This window comes from Melozone crissalis, unplaced genomic scaffold, assembly GCF_028551555.1.
Source record: "Melozone crissalis strain CALT ecotype California unplaced genomic scaffold, PUWL_Pcris_2 ptg000034l_1, whole genome shotgun sequence".
In the NCBI taxonomy this organism is placed as follows: Eukaryota; Metazoa; Chordata; class Aves; order Passeriformes; family Passerellidae; genus Melozone; species Melozone crissalis.
In genome coordinates, this window is record NW_026535812.1 from 13,869,311 (window position 1) to 13,887,197 (window position 17,887).

Here is a 17,887-nt window from a genome sequence, read left to right on the forward strand (position 1 = left end):
GGCGGCGATAGGCTGCGGCCATGCGGAGCGGCGCGGGGCTGCTGCTGGGGCTGGGTGCCGCGGGGGTGCTGCTCCTCCACCTCCTCCTCCTCCTGCGGCGGGCCCGCCGCGCCCTGCCCGTGAGTACCGCGGCGAGGGGCCGGGGCTCGCCCGGGGCAGGGCTCGCCCGGGGCAGAGCCCGCCGGAGGCGCCTCCGAGGCCCAAAATGGCGCCTGGCCTGGCCGGGCCGGGCCGGGCAGAGGCGCTGCAAGTGTCGAGGCCGGAGCCGCGCTGCCTGCGCCGGGCTGGGCTGGGCTGATGGAGCCGACAGACGCTGTGAGGGGGGCGAAGCACCGAGCTGGGCACGGCCCGGGGCGATGTGGCCCCTGTCGAGAGGCTCGGCACGGCCGCGGTGCGGCGGGCGCTGCCCTCGGACCCCGCGGTGCGGCGGCTGCTCCCCCCTGCAGTGCTTCACTGCGACGGGGAACATGTTCGTATAATCATAGAATGGCTTCGGTTGGAAGGGACCTTAAAGATCATCCAGGTCCAACCCCATCCCATGTGCAGGGACACCTTCCACTAGACCCGGTTGCTCAGCCCTGTCTGCTTTGGCCTCGAACACTTCCAGGGATGGGGCATCCACAGCTTCTCTGGCCAACTTGTGCCAGGGCCTCAGCACCCTCACAGTTAAGATTTTTTTCCCTAATATCTAAACCTACTCTCAAACCCATTCCCCCTTGTCCTGTCACTACGTGCTCCTGTAAATGGCCTCCCCTCAGAAGTAGAAGGCCACAATTAGGTCATCCCAAATCCTTTTCTTTTCCAGGCTGAACAATCTAAATTCTCTCAGCCTTGTTTCATAGGAGAGGTGCTCCATGCCTCTGACCATCGTGGTGGCCTCCTCTGGATGCACTCCAACAGGTTCATGTCCTTCCTGTGCTGGGAGACTGAAGCTGGATGCGGCACTGCAGGTGGGATCTCACCAAAGCAGAGAGAGAATCACCTCCTTTGACCTGCTGTCCGTGCTGCTTTGGATGCCCAGGATATGACTTGCTCTCTGAGCCAATGTTTTTGCTTCAGGACCTCCAGCTCAGTCCTTCCCCCTGGAACGGCCAGATAACAGCTGTAGCCTCCCACTTCACTCCTTCACCCACTCTGCTTCCCTTACTTTCTCCACCCCTGTTCCACTTGAGAAAATACCTTCCCTTTAGTGAATATTTTCAGTTATTTTTCCTGGGATTGAAAACCTCAACTTTCCCAACCCTGGAAAAAGGAACAAGCCAAGTTTACTTTGGAACTGCACTTACCCTAAAATCAATCTGTTTGATAACATCAGAGAATGGTCAGGTGAGCCACAAATGGGAATAGGATTAAAAAAAAAAACAAAAAAAACCCAAACAAGTGGCACATTAGAAAAAGATTAAGTCTAGGTAAGCATGCCATATTCCCACACTGTCTAGAGAGACAGGCTGAAAAAGTAGCTTCAATTTCTTCAGTCTGTTCTGCAGTAAATGTATAATTCTGATGGATCACTGCATTAATAAAATAAATTATACTATTTAATAAACTGGCCATGTCCCAGTAGGAAATGCTGTGTACATTTGAGCTGACTGCAGGTTAAAATGAGGCTGCTCTGCTTGGGCTGCCTGAACTGTGAGGAATAGTGTTGTGGATCACACAGCAAGCATAGTGTTACTGTGCTCACATGCCACAGCAGCACCTCTGGTACAAGAAGTGCTCTAGCAGCCCCCAAACATGCTGTGCCAGGCACCCTGGCAGCTCTGGAGTGCTGTCTGCCATGCAGTGTTTCCAGGCAGCCCTGTGTGACCCCGAGTGAGGGAGGCACCTGAGTTCCTCAGAATGCTCATTAAGGTCACTGTGCTGATAACTTATCCTCTCTGCCTGTCCCAGCATTGAGTCAAATTAGGCTGCAGATTGGCCTTATCAAGCTTCAGGAACAGGCCCATTAAGCCTTATCTTAGGACTTTCAAAAGATAAGGGTGATTTTCTGCATTCAGAAGTTTTTCTGGCATGGGGTCCCTTTGGCTGGGGATGGGGTTGATCCCTGCTGTCATCCCTGGAGCTTTGTGTCCATCAGGCATGGCACAGACAGGCACAGGCACAGATGTGAGATCCAGTACATCCCTTGGGGTTTTGCATGCTCCTTGGTGCTCCTGGGGCCCCTGTCTGTTATGAGCCATGATGCTGGAGTCACGTGTTTTATTGCCAGCTATTAGGGTTATAGCAAATAACAATCACAAGAACCTTTTCAAACTGTAAGTTGTCCCTCACTTTCCTTACTATTAAAGGCAGATGAGAGGATTTTTAAACCTCATTTCTGTCTACATTTTGGTTGGTTGATTGGAGATTTTTTTTTGGAGATAATGATGGTTGAGGATTGGATATCTTCTTTGTTTGCCTGACCTGTGTTCTGGAAGTAATTACAGCTGCCTTTCCTGCACACTTCCTGCTCTTTTGGGAAGTCCCCTGCCTTCAAGATTTAGAGGCAAAGGCTCTAGGGAAGTGAGAGAAAGAGAAAAAAAAAGTCAAATCCTTTTTTTTTTCCCACAGGCCAGCCTGCTGACTTATTGCCAGAGGTGACCTTGACAATTTCTGTGATCTGGTTAATGTTTGATTTTCATCTCTCTTAGAGTTGTGTCACTCTAAATTAAATTCAGACTGAGCACTGTATATTTAATTCTCACTCATATTTTGTCCTTTAGCTGTAGCTATCTTTAGAGCTTTAATAGAGCTAGTCTGTACCTAGGTGCTCTTTGTCTGAGTATAGGTTATAGTATAATGTTACTGTGGGTGTTTGTATTATAAATGCAGGACAGACTTTTGATCAGTTCTTGTTTCAGCTGCAGATCTTAACTCCCCTTTGAGAGCAGTTACTTCAACATGAGTTATAGGACAGGGTGTAGCTTTATTTGCTTATTGTTCTCTGTTGAGGCTCACCCTGAGTTTGTGCACTAATGCCCTGATCACTATCACCCTGCAATCGTTCCTTATTGCTGCTTTACTGCACCACATGTCAGCAAAGCAAGAGGTGAGGGAGCAGTGGTGATTGACCCATTTCTCTCTGAAAATGTGTCTGGACCAGCCAGTGCAATTCATACATAAATGTGTTCATATTCCAGCCATTGTGAATACACTAACAGGCAATATTAGCTGCTGATATCTCCAGGGAGATCTAACTGACCTCACTTCCTTATTGCATCCTCTGCATTTTTATTGCTGTATCATGTTATTGCCTCATGGATATAGTTTCAGTTTGGAGCATTGTGCAGCAGCTGGCAGCCCTCTAGCTAGGTTGTGTTAGCTCACATTGCTTCACACCTGTGGGGAGGAGATGACTTTCCAGCAAAGACAGAAGTTGAATGGGCAGTGGTTTGTTATAGCTTATCTTCAGGATTTGGGATTCTGCTTTCATATCTATCTCAACCCTATGTTGTGTCATATCAAATGGAATATCAAATCTTCTTTCTCAATTTACCTGTCAGTCAAATGATAATGTAGGAGAGAACTGTAGGATTTGATAATTTGTTCTTCTTAAGACTGCAGAGTTTCAGGAGGAAGCTCTAACCTGTAGTCACATTCCTGTGTGCTAAAATCCATCATGGAAAGTGCTGCATAGAGTGGGAGTAGGTGGGGAACAGGCAGCAGTCACTCAGCAGCTAAAAGAGCTGCTGTACAGTTCAAGCCAGTGACATCCTGCCATTTGGATGTTCTCTGTGCTGCTTTTTCTTACTATGAACTGGTGTACCATTAACTTCTTTTGAAATGGTTCTGTTCTGCTTTGGCCACCAGTACTTGAAAGGAATAGTTACTGCTCCAGCTCAGGTATCAAGGCAAGACAAATGGTTACAGACAGCAACTGCATAAATTTGATTTCACAGTAGTTGGGAGGTGGTTGTGTTTGTGTACACAGGTGCCACTGTCACTTGCAGCAGGAATTGTACCTGCCCTGGCTGCAGGACTGCAAGTGGCTCCTGTGCTGTGGGACAGGGTGGTGCCTGCATTGCAATATCTGATGATATCCTGTGACTGTTTTTCCTCACAGGCTGAAGGGAAGGCGGTGCTAATAACAGGCTGTGACAAAGGTTTTGGACATGCTTTGGCAAAATGCCTTCATGCAAAGGGATTTACTGTTTTTGCTGGATGCTTGCTCATGGTGAGTGGAGAAATTAATAAAAATTTTTCTGATTAGAGAAAAACACTTTTTAAATGAAAGCATCTTCATTTGCAGCCTCTATTTATCCTGGTTCAAGACCTGAGAGAGGTGCAGTGGGCAGGGATTGTTACATTTTTGATTGCTTCATCTGCCTGTTGTATCTTATACCTCATTCCTGTAATTGTGAGCTCTTTAGGGTAGGGCTCATCTGTCAACTGCATGTCTGTACAGTAGCTTGTACAGTGTGGCCCTGTTCACTGCTGCAAGCCTCTCAGAAATACCACAACACCATAAATCTGATAGGCCAAGATTGCAGTGGCACTGTGGCTTTTTGTCTTCCATGGCGTCCCTGTTGCTGTCTTTCACAATGTCATTTTTTGTGGACACCCTCCCTAAACTCATGTCCAAGCTGCCTCTTCTGCATTATTAAGGCTCTGTTTCCAAAATGTCATGCAACTGTACTTCTGCAGCTTCTGTACAAGCTGTTCAGTTTATGGATAGCTGAATAAACAAATTTACCATACATTTCTGACATCTTTAGGTCTGACTTCCTGTCACATGTGTTTAGCAGGTGGCATCACTTGTAAGAGATAAGTTTAGACACACTAAATCTGAAGTGGTTGCAGACTCCTCATTCCAATCCCTGCTCATGCGAAGGACTTACAACTTAGTGTTGTGAAACCCTTTTTAAAAACTGGGCTGGTTCTACTGCCATGTCAGCTGGGATTTTACCTTTACTATGCATTTTTGCTGTATTGCTAGTCAAAACTGTGATTTCTGACCTGAATTGTTCAAAATCAGTTAACAGTCACTCATTTCTCCATTTGAAGATGACCACATCAGCACAGGTGCTCAGGGCATGATGACTACAGATTTCAGAGTACTGTGGAAGGTGAGAACAAACAAGGGTGGCCTTCTCTGCCTGTGTGATTGTGGCAGACATTACGTTCTTCCACCACACCAGAAGGGAAAGTTATTATCAGCTGACATATTGTGTAACTTGAGAGCAAGAGAGTTCTGTTGGATTACTGCCACTGTTTGGAAATTTCCATAAGGAGCCTCTGTAATTCCTTCAGTAATCATGTCATTTGCTGCTTTGGGATGCCTGTCTCAGTGCTGATGGCAAGTCAGGCATGCTGCAGAGCAGCAGATGTAGGGAATGGAAAGGAAAGGGAAAATAGGGTGGCTGAGGGGGCTGTTTGGAAGGCACATGCTAGTGTGGAGCAGAGAGGGACAGGCTCCATTGGAAACTCCATAAAGAGATGAAATGCTCCTAAAGTGAGGCCTGTTTGCTTGCTTGCTTCATTCTTGTGAGCTGCTGTAGGTTCCCAGCAGGGCCAGAGCAGGTGTGGGGGCAGTTGTCATGAAGCAGATGCCAGGCTCTTAGTTCACACCTAGTTAGTCCATCACCACTTAGATGCTTTTATACAGAGAATTACAGGGTCCCTGATGTACTACACCACCACAGACAGCTTTTTTATTAAATACATCATAACACACTGTGAGGTGCATCAGGAGTTTCTTAATGATCAGGAGCTTCTTAATGCTCAGACAGTCAAATATAAAGTTACAGGAATAAAAAGAATATTGCATGCAGGCTGGGGTAGAACTGGAAAGGGTCAAATGGAAAAGAGATTACATTAAGCAAGGGCAAGTAAGTCTACTGAGAAGGTTTCTGTTAATATATAAGGATTATATATTGATGGAAGATGGAAAAGATGGAAAAACCACACAAAAATAGATTATTAAATAACCTTAAAAGTAGAAATTACAGGAAAAGTTGAAATAATAATTGTTTTCTTTTCCTTGATCTTATTGAAAAAAATAATAATTTTTTGTGTCCCTACTGCCAGCTGTTATCATGAGGACTGTAGGCAAGAAAAGGTAAAGAACAAGGGATGTTTATATATAAATTAATCTGCTCAAGTTCACCAGGCCTGGTGAAATATACTTAAGGGCATTTAGAGAATGAGCCATTGTGATTTCTGCCCCATGGGTGATATTTTCAAGAGCACCTGGAGGCCAGGGGATTTCCAGAAGTCTGGAAGAGGACAAATATCATACTTCCCTTCCCAAAGGAGCTAGACCTCTGGAATTGCCAGCCAGGCAGCTCACCTTCAGTGCACTCGATGCAATTGCCACACACTGCCCTGTCAGTTTTACAGATGACTGCATCATAGTGTGATGCACCCTGCCTGTATAAGTTTACTGGGAACAAACTGTGCTGGGTCAATCTAATCTCATTTTGGCTAAGCAGCAGAGTGGCTAAAGGGGAAGGAATCAATGTATCCCAGTAAGTGTTTTGTCACAGTTTGTTACAGTCCCTCATGATAGTCTCATGAGCAAACTCATCCTCTAAGTGACTGCTGTTTAGTCCCAGGACCATATCCTTGGAAGACCATAGCCCAGAAGAGTTTGCACTCAGAAAAAAATATGCACAGAAGCATGCAGAGAAGATGATAAGCCTTTTGGGGAACAGGGTTGAAAATGATCCTGGCAGGTCAGATGGAGTCTGAAGGCAGTTCCAGTGATTTGGAATGCAGTAAGGACAAGCACGAGGTGTTCCGCTCAGGAAGGCAGCGCCTGCATTGGCAGCAGGCTGGGAAGGAACTGGCGCACACAGGGCAAGGTGCCTGCATCCATGGAGCTCAGCATTGTTCATGGCTTCCTGCTTCTCCCTGACATCCCACTGAGCTGAATGTGATCCTGAATCCCAGGAGCTTCCTTGGGAAAAAGCCATGGCTGTGTCTCTAACAGGGGCTCTTCACTAATGAACATCTGTGTGATCTGCCTCTCCTCAGCACCACTGCACCGGGATCCTCCAAACCAGGACAGGGGAAAGGAGCAAAGAAGGGAAGGAGAGACAGCCAAAAGCTGGAGCAAGTTGCCTCAGCTGGGTAGAGGGGGTTTGTGGAGCTGCTAGGCCTCTCAGCCAGAAGCAGCCCCTGCTAGGCACAGAGCCTGCAGGGCTGCCAAGGCAGGATAACCAGGGGATAGGAGATAGCTGGGAGGAAACCACACAGTCCCATTGAAGGCCTTTGGAGAGAACCTGGGCAGCAGGCTGGGCTGGAGCACGATGGCTTTCAACTCATATGGAGCTGGGAAGGTGTCCCTTCTCTCAGCTGTTTTGTGGCCTGGAAAGGCTCGGAGATGGCCTTGGGCAGCCCGCGCTTCAAAGGACAAGAAGAGGCTACAGGTCTTTCTCGGACTTCAGTATTTATTGGTTGTTTATCTAAAAGATTTTCTCTCTTCCTGACAGAGGTCCGCCCAGCAAGCCAGCCAAGAGCACCCTGCGAGCCCCCGGGGCGGTGACTTATCTTTATACTCAAAATTACGTATACAATATTTACCTATTCTTTCCAATACCTTTTACCCTTATTGACCAGTGCACTTTTAGTAATAACCAATCCCAAAGTGCCACCATCACCACAGAAGATGGAGGCCAAGAAGAAGAAGAAGAAGGACAGGACACGCCCCAATTCCTCCATCTTACTTCTTTAGACCCCCCTGTACAGAAATCCTAAACCCTGTGTTTTACACTCTAATTAACTTATCCCTTCACCATTCACCCCAGTGAAATCCTCCCATCCTCATACAGGTGTTGTCTCCCGTGTAGGATCAAAGTCCAGCCACCAGACACTTCTGGCAACATTCCAGGACTCCCGAGCCCCCCAAGGGTGGTCTCGGTCACTCTGCACCTCAGTCCTGATGGGCTGAGATCCCACAGGAAGGGGAAGCTGGGAGATTCTTTGAAAGGACAAAAATCAGCAAAGGGAAGCAGAGAGAGGCTTTGCAAGAGCAGTTGGGCCATTGCTGCCAGCACCTCACTTGATTTGTGCTGCTGTGTGGCTCCTGCTGGGGAAGATCATGAAGATAATTTCTGGGAGGACAGTCTGGCTGCTCCCATGGGAACTGCTCTAGGTGTAATCCCAGCCAACAAATCTACCATTTTAAAAACAAGGAGGAAGTACCATATAGAACCTAACAAGGAATGTACTTAAAGCCCCTGAAGACCACAGAACATAAGATTATGTTCACTTGCTTCCATAAAAATCTGTAGCTGCTCCATTTGTGGTGTTCTGGACAAACAAATTGAGCACTTTGTTTTACAGTTAAATAGTGGCTAAGGTGGTGTGTGCAACTATGAAAAGTGGTCCCAATTGATATTGCATGTTGAAGTCAGTCTTCCAAAATCAATATGTTTTGTCAATAATGAGTAAATCGTAGCTGGTAAGGTTGCAGATAGAGTTGCACTGATGATAGAGGAAAATTAATTTCCATATTAATAATACAAACAATTTTTACTGGATTTTTAAGTTGCCAGCCTATGACTTTGTTTCTTAGAAAGCAGTGGAAATATTTCTTCTTTGTTTTATAAGTATTATGCAAGATTAGAAAAAAATGCAGGGAAAGGTCTTTTCAGTGCTCAAATGACAACTGGCACTTGCATGCAGATACAGTTATGGCTTTTTATATAGGTACAATAAATCTCTCTCTTTAGAAGCTGAATTTGCTCCACTTTATGCACTATTAAGTAGTAAAAATTTGCTTTATAAAACTGGTGAGATGCAGGAGCATCTTCCAGAAATACAGTGAAGCATCATACAACCCTCATCTGTTTCACAGGGAATATAACATTTTGGTGACCATGTTGTTGACTATTTGTAACACCACGTGGAGATTGTTTTTTTGGCTAGATAAGAGGGCCAGCACAGCCCGTCACACACAGCCCGTTTGATGTGCATTAGAAAAGCTTCCAACTTTGTTTGCTGTTCTTGTTGTACTGGGAAAGAAGTCAGTTGTGAAATGACATGCAACTGTGGGGCCAAGAACTCATTCCTACTACTGTCATAATGCCAGTGTAACTATATATTGATTTTTAAGAGAGCTGCCCTGTTTTGCTCATGTTTGTGATGGACATTTCAGCTCTTTTCCTTCATTATGTGTCATTGTTCACTGGACTGAAGGTGGAGATGAGATGTTGTATACTCTATGAATTAAATAGCCTGAGATATTTATAAAAAATGAAGCAGTTACATGTTTTTTATATCTGCCTGGCTGCAGAGGCTGCTGAGCAGGTGACTGTGGGTGGGTTGCTCGCCTTGTTTGCCCTTGTGCTGTGGGAGGTGGTATCAAGTGATAAAGGAAGAGTGGCAGCCAGGCATGGTGACTCACCAATTCATAATTTCTTCCTCCCTAATGAGGCAGAGCTTGTGGTTCAGGGAATAGTTTTGTGAATAAATCTCAAGCCTGCTGTAGAATTGTGTTGCTAATCTGTGCTCTTTTCACTTTTATTTGTTATTTACTGCCTGAGCAAGGCTCTAAGGCTTAGGCAGCAATCTTGCCTGGAAGTGAGCAGGTAAAATTTGGAATTTTAACTGTGTTTACATTTCACTAAACAAACAAACAAAAAAAACCAACCAAACAAAAAAACCACAGTAGTAACAGAATCTCTAATGATAACAGTGGGATGGGGAGGAAAGAAAGGAAAAGGGTGAAAAGGAAAGCAGAGCCATGAAGTTCTTATTGCCTATTGAGTGGAAAAGAAAAAAAGTTCTTTCTTCCTTAGCCAGAATCTCCTTTCATGCCTCATGTCTGTAATTGTGCTGCTGTATAGCAGATCTTCACTGAACAGGTATTCCTGAACATCTGACTCCAGTTTCTGTACAAATTATGTTACCCGTAGAGCACAGAGACTGAGGCTGTGAAGAGGCACCCATGGTTCTGCCCTGCTGGCACAATATTTCAGCATGTTAGGAATGTGAAACCCATCATGAGGAGCCAAGAGCAGGGTGGGCTCTGTGATGCTTCAGGGCACTGGGTCACTGATGCAGTTGTGGAAGTGGTGCTGGAGGGAACAGGAGGGTGGCACACTGGTTTGTGCATAGTTGTGCACCAAGTTTACACCTGTGTGTGCAGTGTCAGTAGCTTCTGTTTCCTCTCCATGTGAATATACCTGGCCCCAAGCTGCATTGCTGTTCTTGGTCCATCTTAGTGGAACACCCTTATGTTCTGTTGGACAGGATGAGAATGGAGATGGAGCCAGGGAGCTGAGGAACATGAAGTCTGAGCGGATGAAAGTGCTACAGATGGACGTGTGCAGTGACCAGGAGGTGGCTCGGGCTGTGGATTTTGTGAAGAGGACCCTGAAGGAGCCAGAGGAAGGTATGTAGGGATCTTTTGCTCACAGAATCCTTTCTGCAGAGCAGACCATGCATTTACCAGGTCTTTCTCTCTGTGCACCACCAAAAGAGGGTTAGCAAGCCTGAAGGCCTGTGACAGTATGTGGCTGGCAGTCAGGCTGTGCTGTTCTCGGGTCAGTGAGGACAATTGTCTCATTATTGATGTGGCAGCCACATGGAAAGAGACCAAGACTGGCTGGAGGATTAGGCTTCAACTGTACATCCCATAAAAAGCCATGAGTGGCAGCTAGCCCACAAGTATCTGTGTCTTTGTCCTTGAATGTCTGTGAAGGGCACAGAACAGCCAGAGCCTGATCCCTTCCTTGCACTCCTGCCACACGTGCTCCTAGCTCATGCAGACCTTGCAAGTGACCCTGCTAATGAAGAGGTGATGGGCCCTGGCTGCTTACTGCTGCTGTCCCCTCTGCTGTGTGGGTACAACTGAGTGCTGAGCTGGAGCACAGATTTGAACTGTCCCCAAACCTGGATTAATCTTCAGTCAGATCAATCCATGTTTTCAGTTTGCCATGCAACATCCCAGAGGTGATGTGTAGTGGAATCCAGGGTGGGCTTGGCAGAGATGACCTTAATCCACATGTCACCTTAAGCATGAGTCCAGCTCATGGATCCCAAAGGCATGTCAAGGGAGATACGGGTTCTTTCCTTCTTTGAAGTGCTTTGGCAGTGGGATGTGAGTTTACAGTCAGAGCCTGATGTGACACCACCTGACTTCTTCCCATGTGATGAGGTGAGGCTTCTTGCCCTGCACAGGCTTTTCTGCAGCCTCTGTGCCAGCAGCAAGCTGGCCAGCAGCTGTAGACACAAGCTGAGGGTGAACTGGAGTTTGACATCCATGGCTTCAGGACTTCAGGGTTGTGACTTGAAGGTGGTTGCTCATCTTGAAGCTTAGATGAGTCTGCCATGGCCCTGGTTTTGTTCACAACAAGTGTGAAACTAGTAAATAACAGCAGCTCTAATCTTCATGCAGATTACGTGAGCACACCTTTCCTAAAACAAGCATATGAAATGTAACTGAGTAATGTACCAGCTCTGATCCCACACATGTTCTCTCTGCATGATTTTTCTTCCTACACAATCACTGAGCCCTCGTCCTGCTTTTCACAGCTTCTTGAGCTTTTCCTGAAGAGCCCAGCAACAGCAGTGGTAGCAGAAAGCCTTTTTCCACTGAGTGAAAGCTTGGAAGGGAGCGGCTCTATTGCTTCTATAAATGCAGCAGTGTTTGCAAAACTGTGTGTGTAGCAGGGACAGAGAAGTCTTGCATCCCTGATCAGCAAGTTGGACTGGTTCCTCCTGTAGCTGTTTGCCTCAGCACTGTGTACAAAGAAACAAAGGCTTCTTTTTAGGCCCATAGGTGTGACTGAGGTTTGAGGCTTCCCAATAAATAGTGCTCAATAAATAGGTACTGGAATACTGAGACTGAGGTGCCTTGCACAGAGGTGTGGTTGCACACTGAATGTGGCCCCAGAGGAGCTGCTGCAGAACAGTTTTTGGGCTCTGCATTTCTTTATACCTCTTCTCCCTGTGCTGTGCACATAAGGCTGAACTCTTTGGATAGGAGTGCCCATTTGTTTTTGGTCTCATGCAGTTCCTACTGTATTGTTGACTCTAGAAACGTAATAGTGATAAGGCTGTGCTCAATAAACACACTGCTGTCCAGCAAACAGTCCTGTGACTGGGCTCCCCTCAGCACTTTGTTCTGTTTGTAACGTGCCCTGATCTGTGAGCAATGGAATTCCAACAACCAATGATGGTAAATAATGATTCAGGGACGTTCATGAGAACCAACATCACAACCCAGGAAATGGGAAATTGCACAGAAATTTACAGGAATTTGGTAAGGAATGCTATGCAGAGGTCGGTTTGTGACGGACAGTTTGTCTTTGGTAAATTCCTGCCAAATTTTCTCAGAATGTTGTTTTGTTAGTGGTGAAATTATGCTGAAATTACAAAAAGATCCCATTCAGGGTGAGATGCTGTGCTGGATGCAGATCAGTGTGAATTTCAGTCATCTTGCCTCACTACAACTGGGAGCTTCCGTACACAGCTGTACACAGCTGGAAACAACCTTACTGGGGCCCATGTGAGAGCACAGTCAGTCTGCCAAGGGCATGTTGATGTTTTTAAGTGCAGCAGGAGGTTAATGCCATTGCACATTGGCAGAGTATTGCAATTTGCTTATAAGACTATGTTTGGTAAAATACATGGTTACTATCTGACTGAATCAATACAGGGTGAAAGTTAAAAGACTTTCATGCATCACAATAAGGAAGCCATGGAACAGAGGCAGGGCAAATAGCCCAAAAATTTCTGAGAGAGAGCTTGATAACTTTTATCAACAGGGTGGCATGACATTGGTGCTTTTGATAGCAGTGTTGGAGCTCTGTGGACATAAAGACTCCTTCTTAGCCCTGTTAGTTCTTGGTAAGAGGAAGGTCCTGGAGTGGAAAGGGGCCCCAACTTCAACTGAGTCTAATGCAGCCCCAACAGGTCAGCCCTGACTCCAACACAGTGAAAAATAACCATGGTGTGTGGGAGGACATCTAATGAGGAGCAACTTTGTTGTCTTGTTCCAACTACTCTGTTTGTTCCTCGTGCAATTTATGGCCGCATAGTCCCATGCTTCAATAAATCCGTGGAGTATGGACTCAGCCCTACAGACAGTATGGCCAGTATGGATTCAGCCCTACAGACAGCATGGACAGTATGGATTCAGCCCAGCCCTACAGACAGTATGGACAGTATGGATTCTGCCCTACAGACAGTATGGGCAGCATGGATTCAGCCCTACAGACAGTATGGGCAGCATGGATTCAGCCCTACAGACCTTTGCCACTGGGAGCCTGCAGGAATCGCTTTGAAGAGTCAAGTCCTTGCTGACCCATTAAGTCCTGACATGTAAAGGGTTCATCACAGAAGCTCTTGGGAAGTGCAGTCAATTTAATTTTGACAGGACTGCATGTGCAAAAGACATTAATTTTTAAGTTCTAGTAGTTGTAAGGGTTGGTTGTAAGTTTGCTAGCTCCTGATAAAGTGAGGGTTAAGGGAAACCAAATACTTGGACTAAAACACTGACAGCTGTTAACCAGGCCATGAATGTACAGATCAATACCATGTACCCTCCAAACAGCAAGCCAGAGTTGTGAAGGGGATTAAGAAATCAAAAATACTTGTTTTCTTTCTTTTTTTTGCCCTCCTAATTGTTGGAGAAAGTCCAGCCCCTTCCAAATTGCAAAATTCATTATAAAATCACTGAGTGGAGACAAATGTCGGATCAAGAGGAGACTTAAAAGAGAGCCAGATGCAGCCTTATAAAGCCCTAGAAGAACATTTGACTGTACAGGAGATGGTCAAGTGGCAATACTTGTGTAAGTGGCCCCATCACTTTCCCTGATGTTCCAAACAAGCCCCTGGTGGAGGAAGAACATATTTCATCTCCTTGCTGGATTTTTCTCTACAACTTATTTCTACGAAAGTACCCAGTTCTTTGTTAAGGTTTTATGTTACTATGAACAACAAGGCAAGTGTTTTCTCTGTGACACTCTTCCTTGTCCCACTGTTTATTCATGTGTTTGTTGGCAGGTCTGTGGGGCCTAGTGAACAACGCTGGCATCTCAACCTTCGGAGAGGTGGAATTTGCAAGTTTAGACAACTACAAGGAAGTGGCAGAGGTCAACCTATGGGGAACTGTGAGGGTGACAAAAGCTTTCCTGCCCCTCATTCGCAGAGCTAAAGGTACATGCTGGGCAGTGGGTAAGGCTCAGAGCTTTTGTAGCACCACAAAGAGATGTAGGTGGAAATGCAGGCTGTACTTGCGGGGATGCCTGTGCAGGCCAAGGAGCGTTTCTGAGGATGCCATGTAAGCATTTGGTAGTACAGACTATTCTTGGGACAGGCCAGGCACCTACACAGCAAACGTCCAAGATATCAGAGACTTTTGTGCAGTGTTGGCAGATATCACACAGACAAGATAATCCAGAGTCCACAGAGTGGTCATGTTTGGATAACTGCATCTTCTCCCTTCATGTTATTCCATTCACAGATGACTTCAGGTAGTGACAGAATAAATGAGATTTAATGACAGCCATTTCAGATGTCTTACAGGACAATGGTATTGTCAAAACTCTTTGTTTTATATTGAGAAAAGATATGTATGAGCAGAACTCTGAAGAGCTTCTTTATTTAGCATGTGTGGGAATGATGGTATAGGTGTGTGTTCTGGGAGGACAAAAGGGGGTATATTAAGAAGATTGCTCAGATGCCATTCCCAGACAGCAATTAACCACTAAACGAGCTCTATCTCACTACAAAAAGTATCTTACCCTGCAGTTCAGCAGGTGCATCTCACAATCCCTCTAAGTTACACTTAGGTCTGGAATGAGACAGTTGAGCTGTCCACTTGTTTCTCAGCTGAAATTTTGAGCTGCAGAAGGGTATTGTGCTCCCTGGCTGTGAAAATGCTCTCTGTAAAAATAGCTGGTGGAATTGCAAGGGCTTGTTTGCAAGTGTATCTGAAACCATAGTGCACATAGTGCTGAGACACACACAGAGGAGTGACCACTGCTGTCACTGCCCTGAGGCAGTGCCCCGAGGACTTGTCATTGGCTGTTGGCAGGAATTAGGACAACTGCTCTTCACTGCCTGTGAACAGCAGCACATCAAGTCTCCCCTTGTTTTTCCCAGGAATGGCCACTGTAGAGACTTGTGGCTGACCAGCTGGGTGAGTGGGCTGTGCTGCTCATGCTGCAGGTGCAGAGAAATCTATACTCACTCTCTGCCATCCAGCTCAGGTCTAAAAGTACACACATGTGTTAGACAGATGAGCTGTCAAGCTTGCAGAAAGAACTAGAACACTTGTATGAAATCACACAGAGTTGTGAGCTTTGCAGCTCATGACACGCTAGGCTGGGAGCTTGAGCCCTTCTCTAGCTGGACACATGGGTGAGGCACACTCCAGAGAACACACAGCTAACAGTCTCGAAGATCATGGTACTTCCCTGCTTGGAAATGAGGAGGGAAATGTCTTGTATGCTTGGTAAATTCTTTGATGCAGAGGCAGGCATATGCACCATCCCCTGGAGAACAGGGGTTAGCCTTGCTTGAGGCAGGAGAGAAATCTCCATGACAGGGTGTGTGCGTTCAAGATTCCGATTTTACAAATCAGCATCATCCCACTGAGTACCTTTCACTGGGGTGTTCTGGCTGCTGCTTGTGCAGCTCATCCCCGTCCCTGTTGGTTTCTCTCTAGGCCGTGTGGTGAACGTCACGAGCATGCTGGGCCGCATGGCGAGCCCGTCTCGCTCGTGCTACTGCGTGTCCAAGTTTGGGGTGGCGGCGTTCTCGGACTGCCTGCGGCAGGAGATGTACCGCTGGGGCGTGCGCGTCGTCCTCATCGAGCCCGGCAACTTCGTGGCAGCCACGGGCATCCTGACGGCGGCCGGCATCGACCGGCAGGCCCGGGCTCTGTGGGGCGGGGCCACCCTCGCCGTGCGGCAGGACTACGGCAGCGAGCGCTTCGCCCGCCACGTGGCCGGCATGAAGTCCTTCGCGAGCAGCGGCCTGAAGGACATGTCTCTGGTCTTGGACGCCATCACCGAAGCGCTCACGTCCCCGCGCCCCAGGAACCGCTACAACCCCATGGAGATGTACTGGTGGGTGAGGCTGCAGGTCGTGACTCACCTGCCCACGGCCATTGCCGACTGGCTTTACATCCCCGGAGCCACGCTGTAAGCAGGCATCCCTCAGGCATCCCTCCAGGGCTCACACACAGGCTAGGGCTCCCCTCTGCACTCCTTGCTGCTGTGTCTCCCCTGGAGATGCACATGCTTCCACTTTCAAGTCCTGTGTTGTGGAATGCTAGAACTGCATGGTTTTGTGGTTCTTTTTTCCCCCCTCATTCTTGTTGTTTGCATTTCTTGCTGTGCTGATTAAAGTCGAAAGGTGTTTTCCTCTTAACTATGGAGGAAGCAGAGGAAGGTAAATATAATGTGTCAAATATGTGGCCAGTGTAATTAGGTCAGCAGATAAATTTGGCTTATTAATGGGCTCTTGCTTTTCCTTACAAGGGCAAACTGCTAAAAGCAGAGCAAAGCTGTTGCTATGAGATGGCTTGAAGGGAGAAACTAAAATGGGAAACAAAAGCAGAGTTTTCCATTCGGTTGAAAATGGGTCAGTCACAGCCTTCCATTGTTTTCCTGATACTGCCAAGAAGCTCTGCTGTGCTGTGACTGTCTGCTCTTTCCAGGGAAACTGCAACATTGCCTCTAAACAGCCTCATTACCTAGCTGCAAAGAAGGGTTCTTCCCTCCCAGCACTGTGGCCAGGAGGTGCCAGAGCCAGCAACTGGGCACATGATGGGCAGTGAAAAACCCTACTAATAATGAGGTCTGAGCCATCTTTCAGCAACCCCTCTCCACCTGCTGCTGCTGAGCTTTGTGGGACAGGGTTTAAGCTGATGTAGCAAACAATTTTGGCTTCTCAGACTACTACCTTACATGCCTGAACTACTCAACTGTGATACAGACATTGCCCATCCATCCCCATTCCCCTCTGGCTGGTGAGGGAGATGCTGTTGGCTTTTCCAAATCAGTTTTTTCATTTGTCCTCGGCATTTGAACAGTGATGGGGCACTGTGCAGCTAGTGTGGCCTGACTATGAGCTCTGGAAGGATGTTTTAAGGGACACATTTCCTATTTTTAATATTGCACAATGAAATCTCCATGTCACACAATCATCTTCTCAATCTACCTCTTGATAACTGATATATCTTGCCCAGTATCATAAATGGTCTCTTCTGTTGGCCACATGCAGGATTTCAATAATGTTTTCCTAGTGCATGGCTGCCTGCCATGCCCCATTCCCTGTGTTCCAGTGGTGACCACTGGTGGAGCAACCAGTGAGCTGCAGGCACTGCTGGCCAGGCTGGGACCTGAGCCTCTCACTCTTAGGGACCAGCTTTTCCTTCCACTCTTTTACCTTATGTGAGATTAGGTGGCTGTGAAAAGAGCTTGTTGATTGCTCTTTCTTCATCTGCCTCTGCTAGCTCTGATTTGGAAACTGTGCCTTAAAGTTTTTGTATGCCACTGTCTGCAAATTCTTGGAGTCTGCATGCAGCCATGAATGCTGTGATGACTTCAGAATGAAAGCGGCTTTCCCTTGGAGATGCTGTCAAGGCAGCTTGTCTTACAAGTAACAACTGCTAGAAATACTGCTGTGCAGTTTGTGTCTTTTCCAGATCATCTGCACATGGAGATTTCCTGAGATTCAGGACCCAGAAAGATCCCACTGAACTGCAGCTTAAACAGTGATCACTTCTGCCCCCTGCCCTGTGAAATGTGATTAATGTTAAGTAGCTCTGATTTGCACAGAAAGAATAAATGATAAGATTTTTAAAGCATATGTCTCTGGCTCCAGTGCTCATTTCTACATTTGTTTTCCCACCTCCTTTGAATCTGAGGTTGGGATTTAATTAGGTTCAGTAATTAAGGAGGTGGTTTAATAATAACAATTAACGATGTTTCAGCAGGTAGTGGGT

The 17,887-nt window shown here is 46.6% G+C and overlaps 1 protein-coding gene across 2 annotated transcripts; it reads left to right on the forward strand.

Moving 5' to 3' along the window:
- LOC128940762 (D-beta-hydroxybutyrate dehydrogenase, mitochondrial-like) lies at nucleotides 1-17,723 on the forward strand. 2 transcript variants are annotated; one of them, XM_054282431.1, is made up of 5 exons: nucleotides 1-119; nucleotides 4,043-4,153; nucleotides 10,177-10,318; nucleotides 13,936-14,088; nucleotides 15,602-17,723. In XM_054282431.1, the coding sequence occupies exons 1-5, from the start codon at nucleotides 21-23 to the stop codon at nucleotides 16,081-16,083; spliced, it is 987 nt and encodes a 328-aa protein (XP_054138406.1). In that variant the 5' UTR covers nucleotides 1-20; the 3' UTR covers nucleotides 16,084-17,723. The 2 variants fall into 2 exon arrangements, with proteins under 2 accessions (XP_054138406.1, XP_054138407.1); XM_054282432.1 differs by lacking the exon at nucleotides 13,936-14,088.
- The last annotated feature ends 164 nt before the right edge of the window (nucleotides 17,724-17,887 follow it).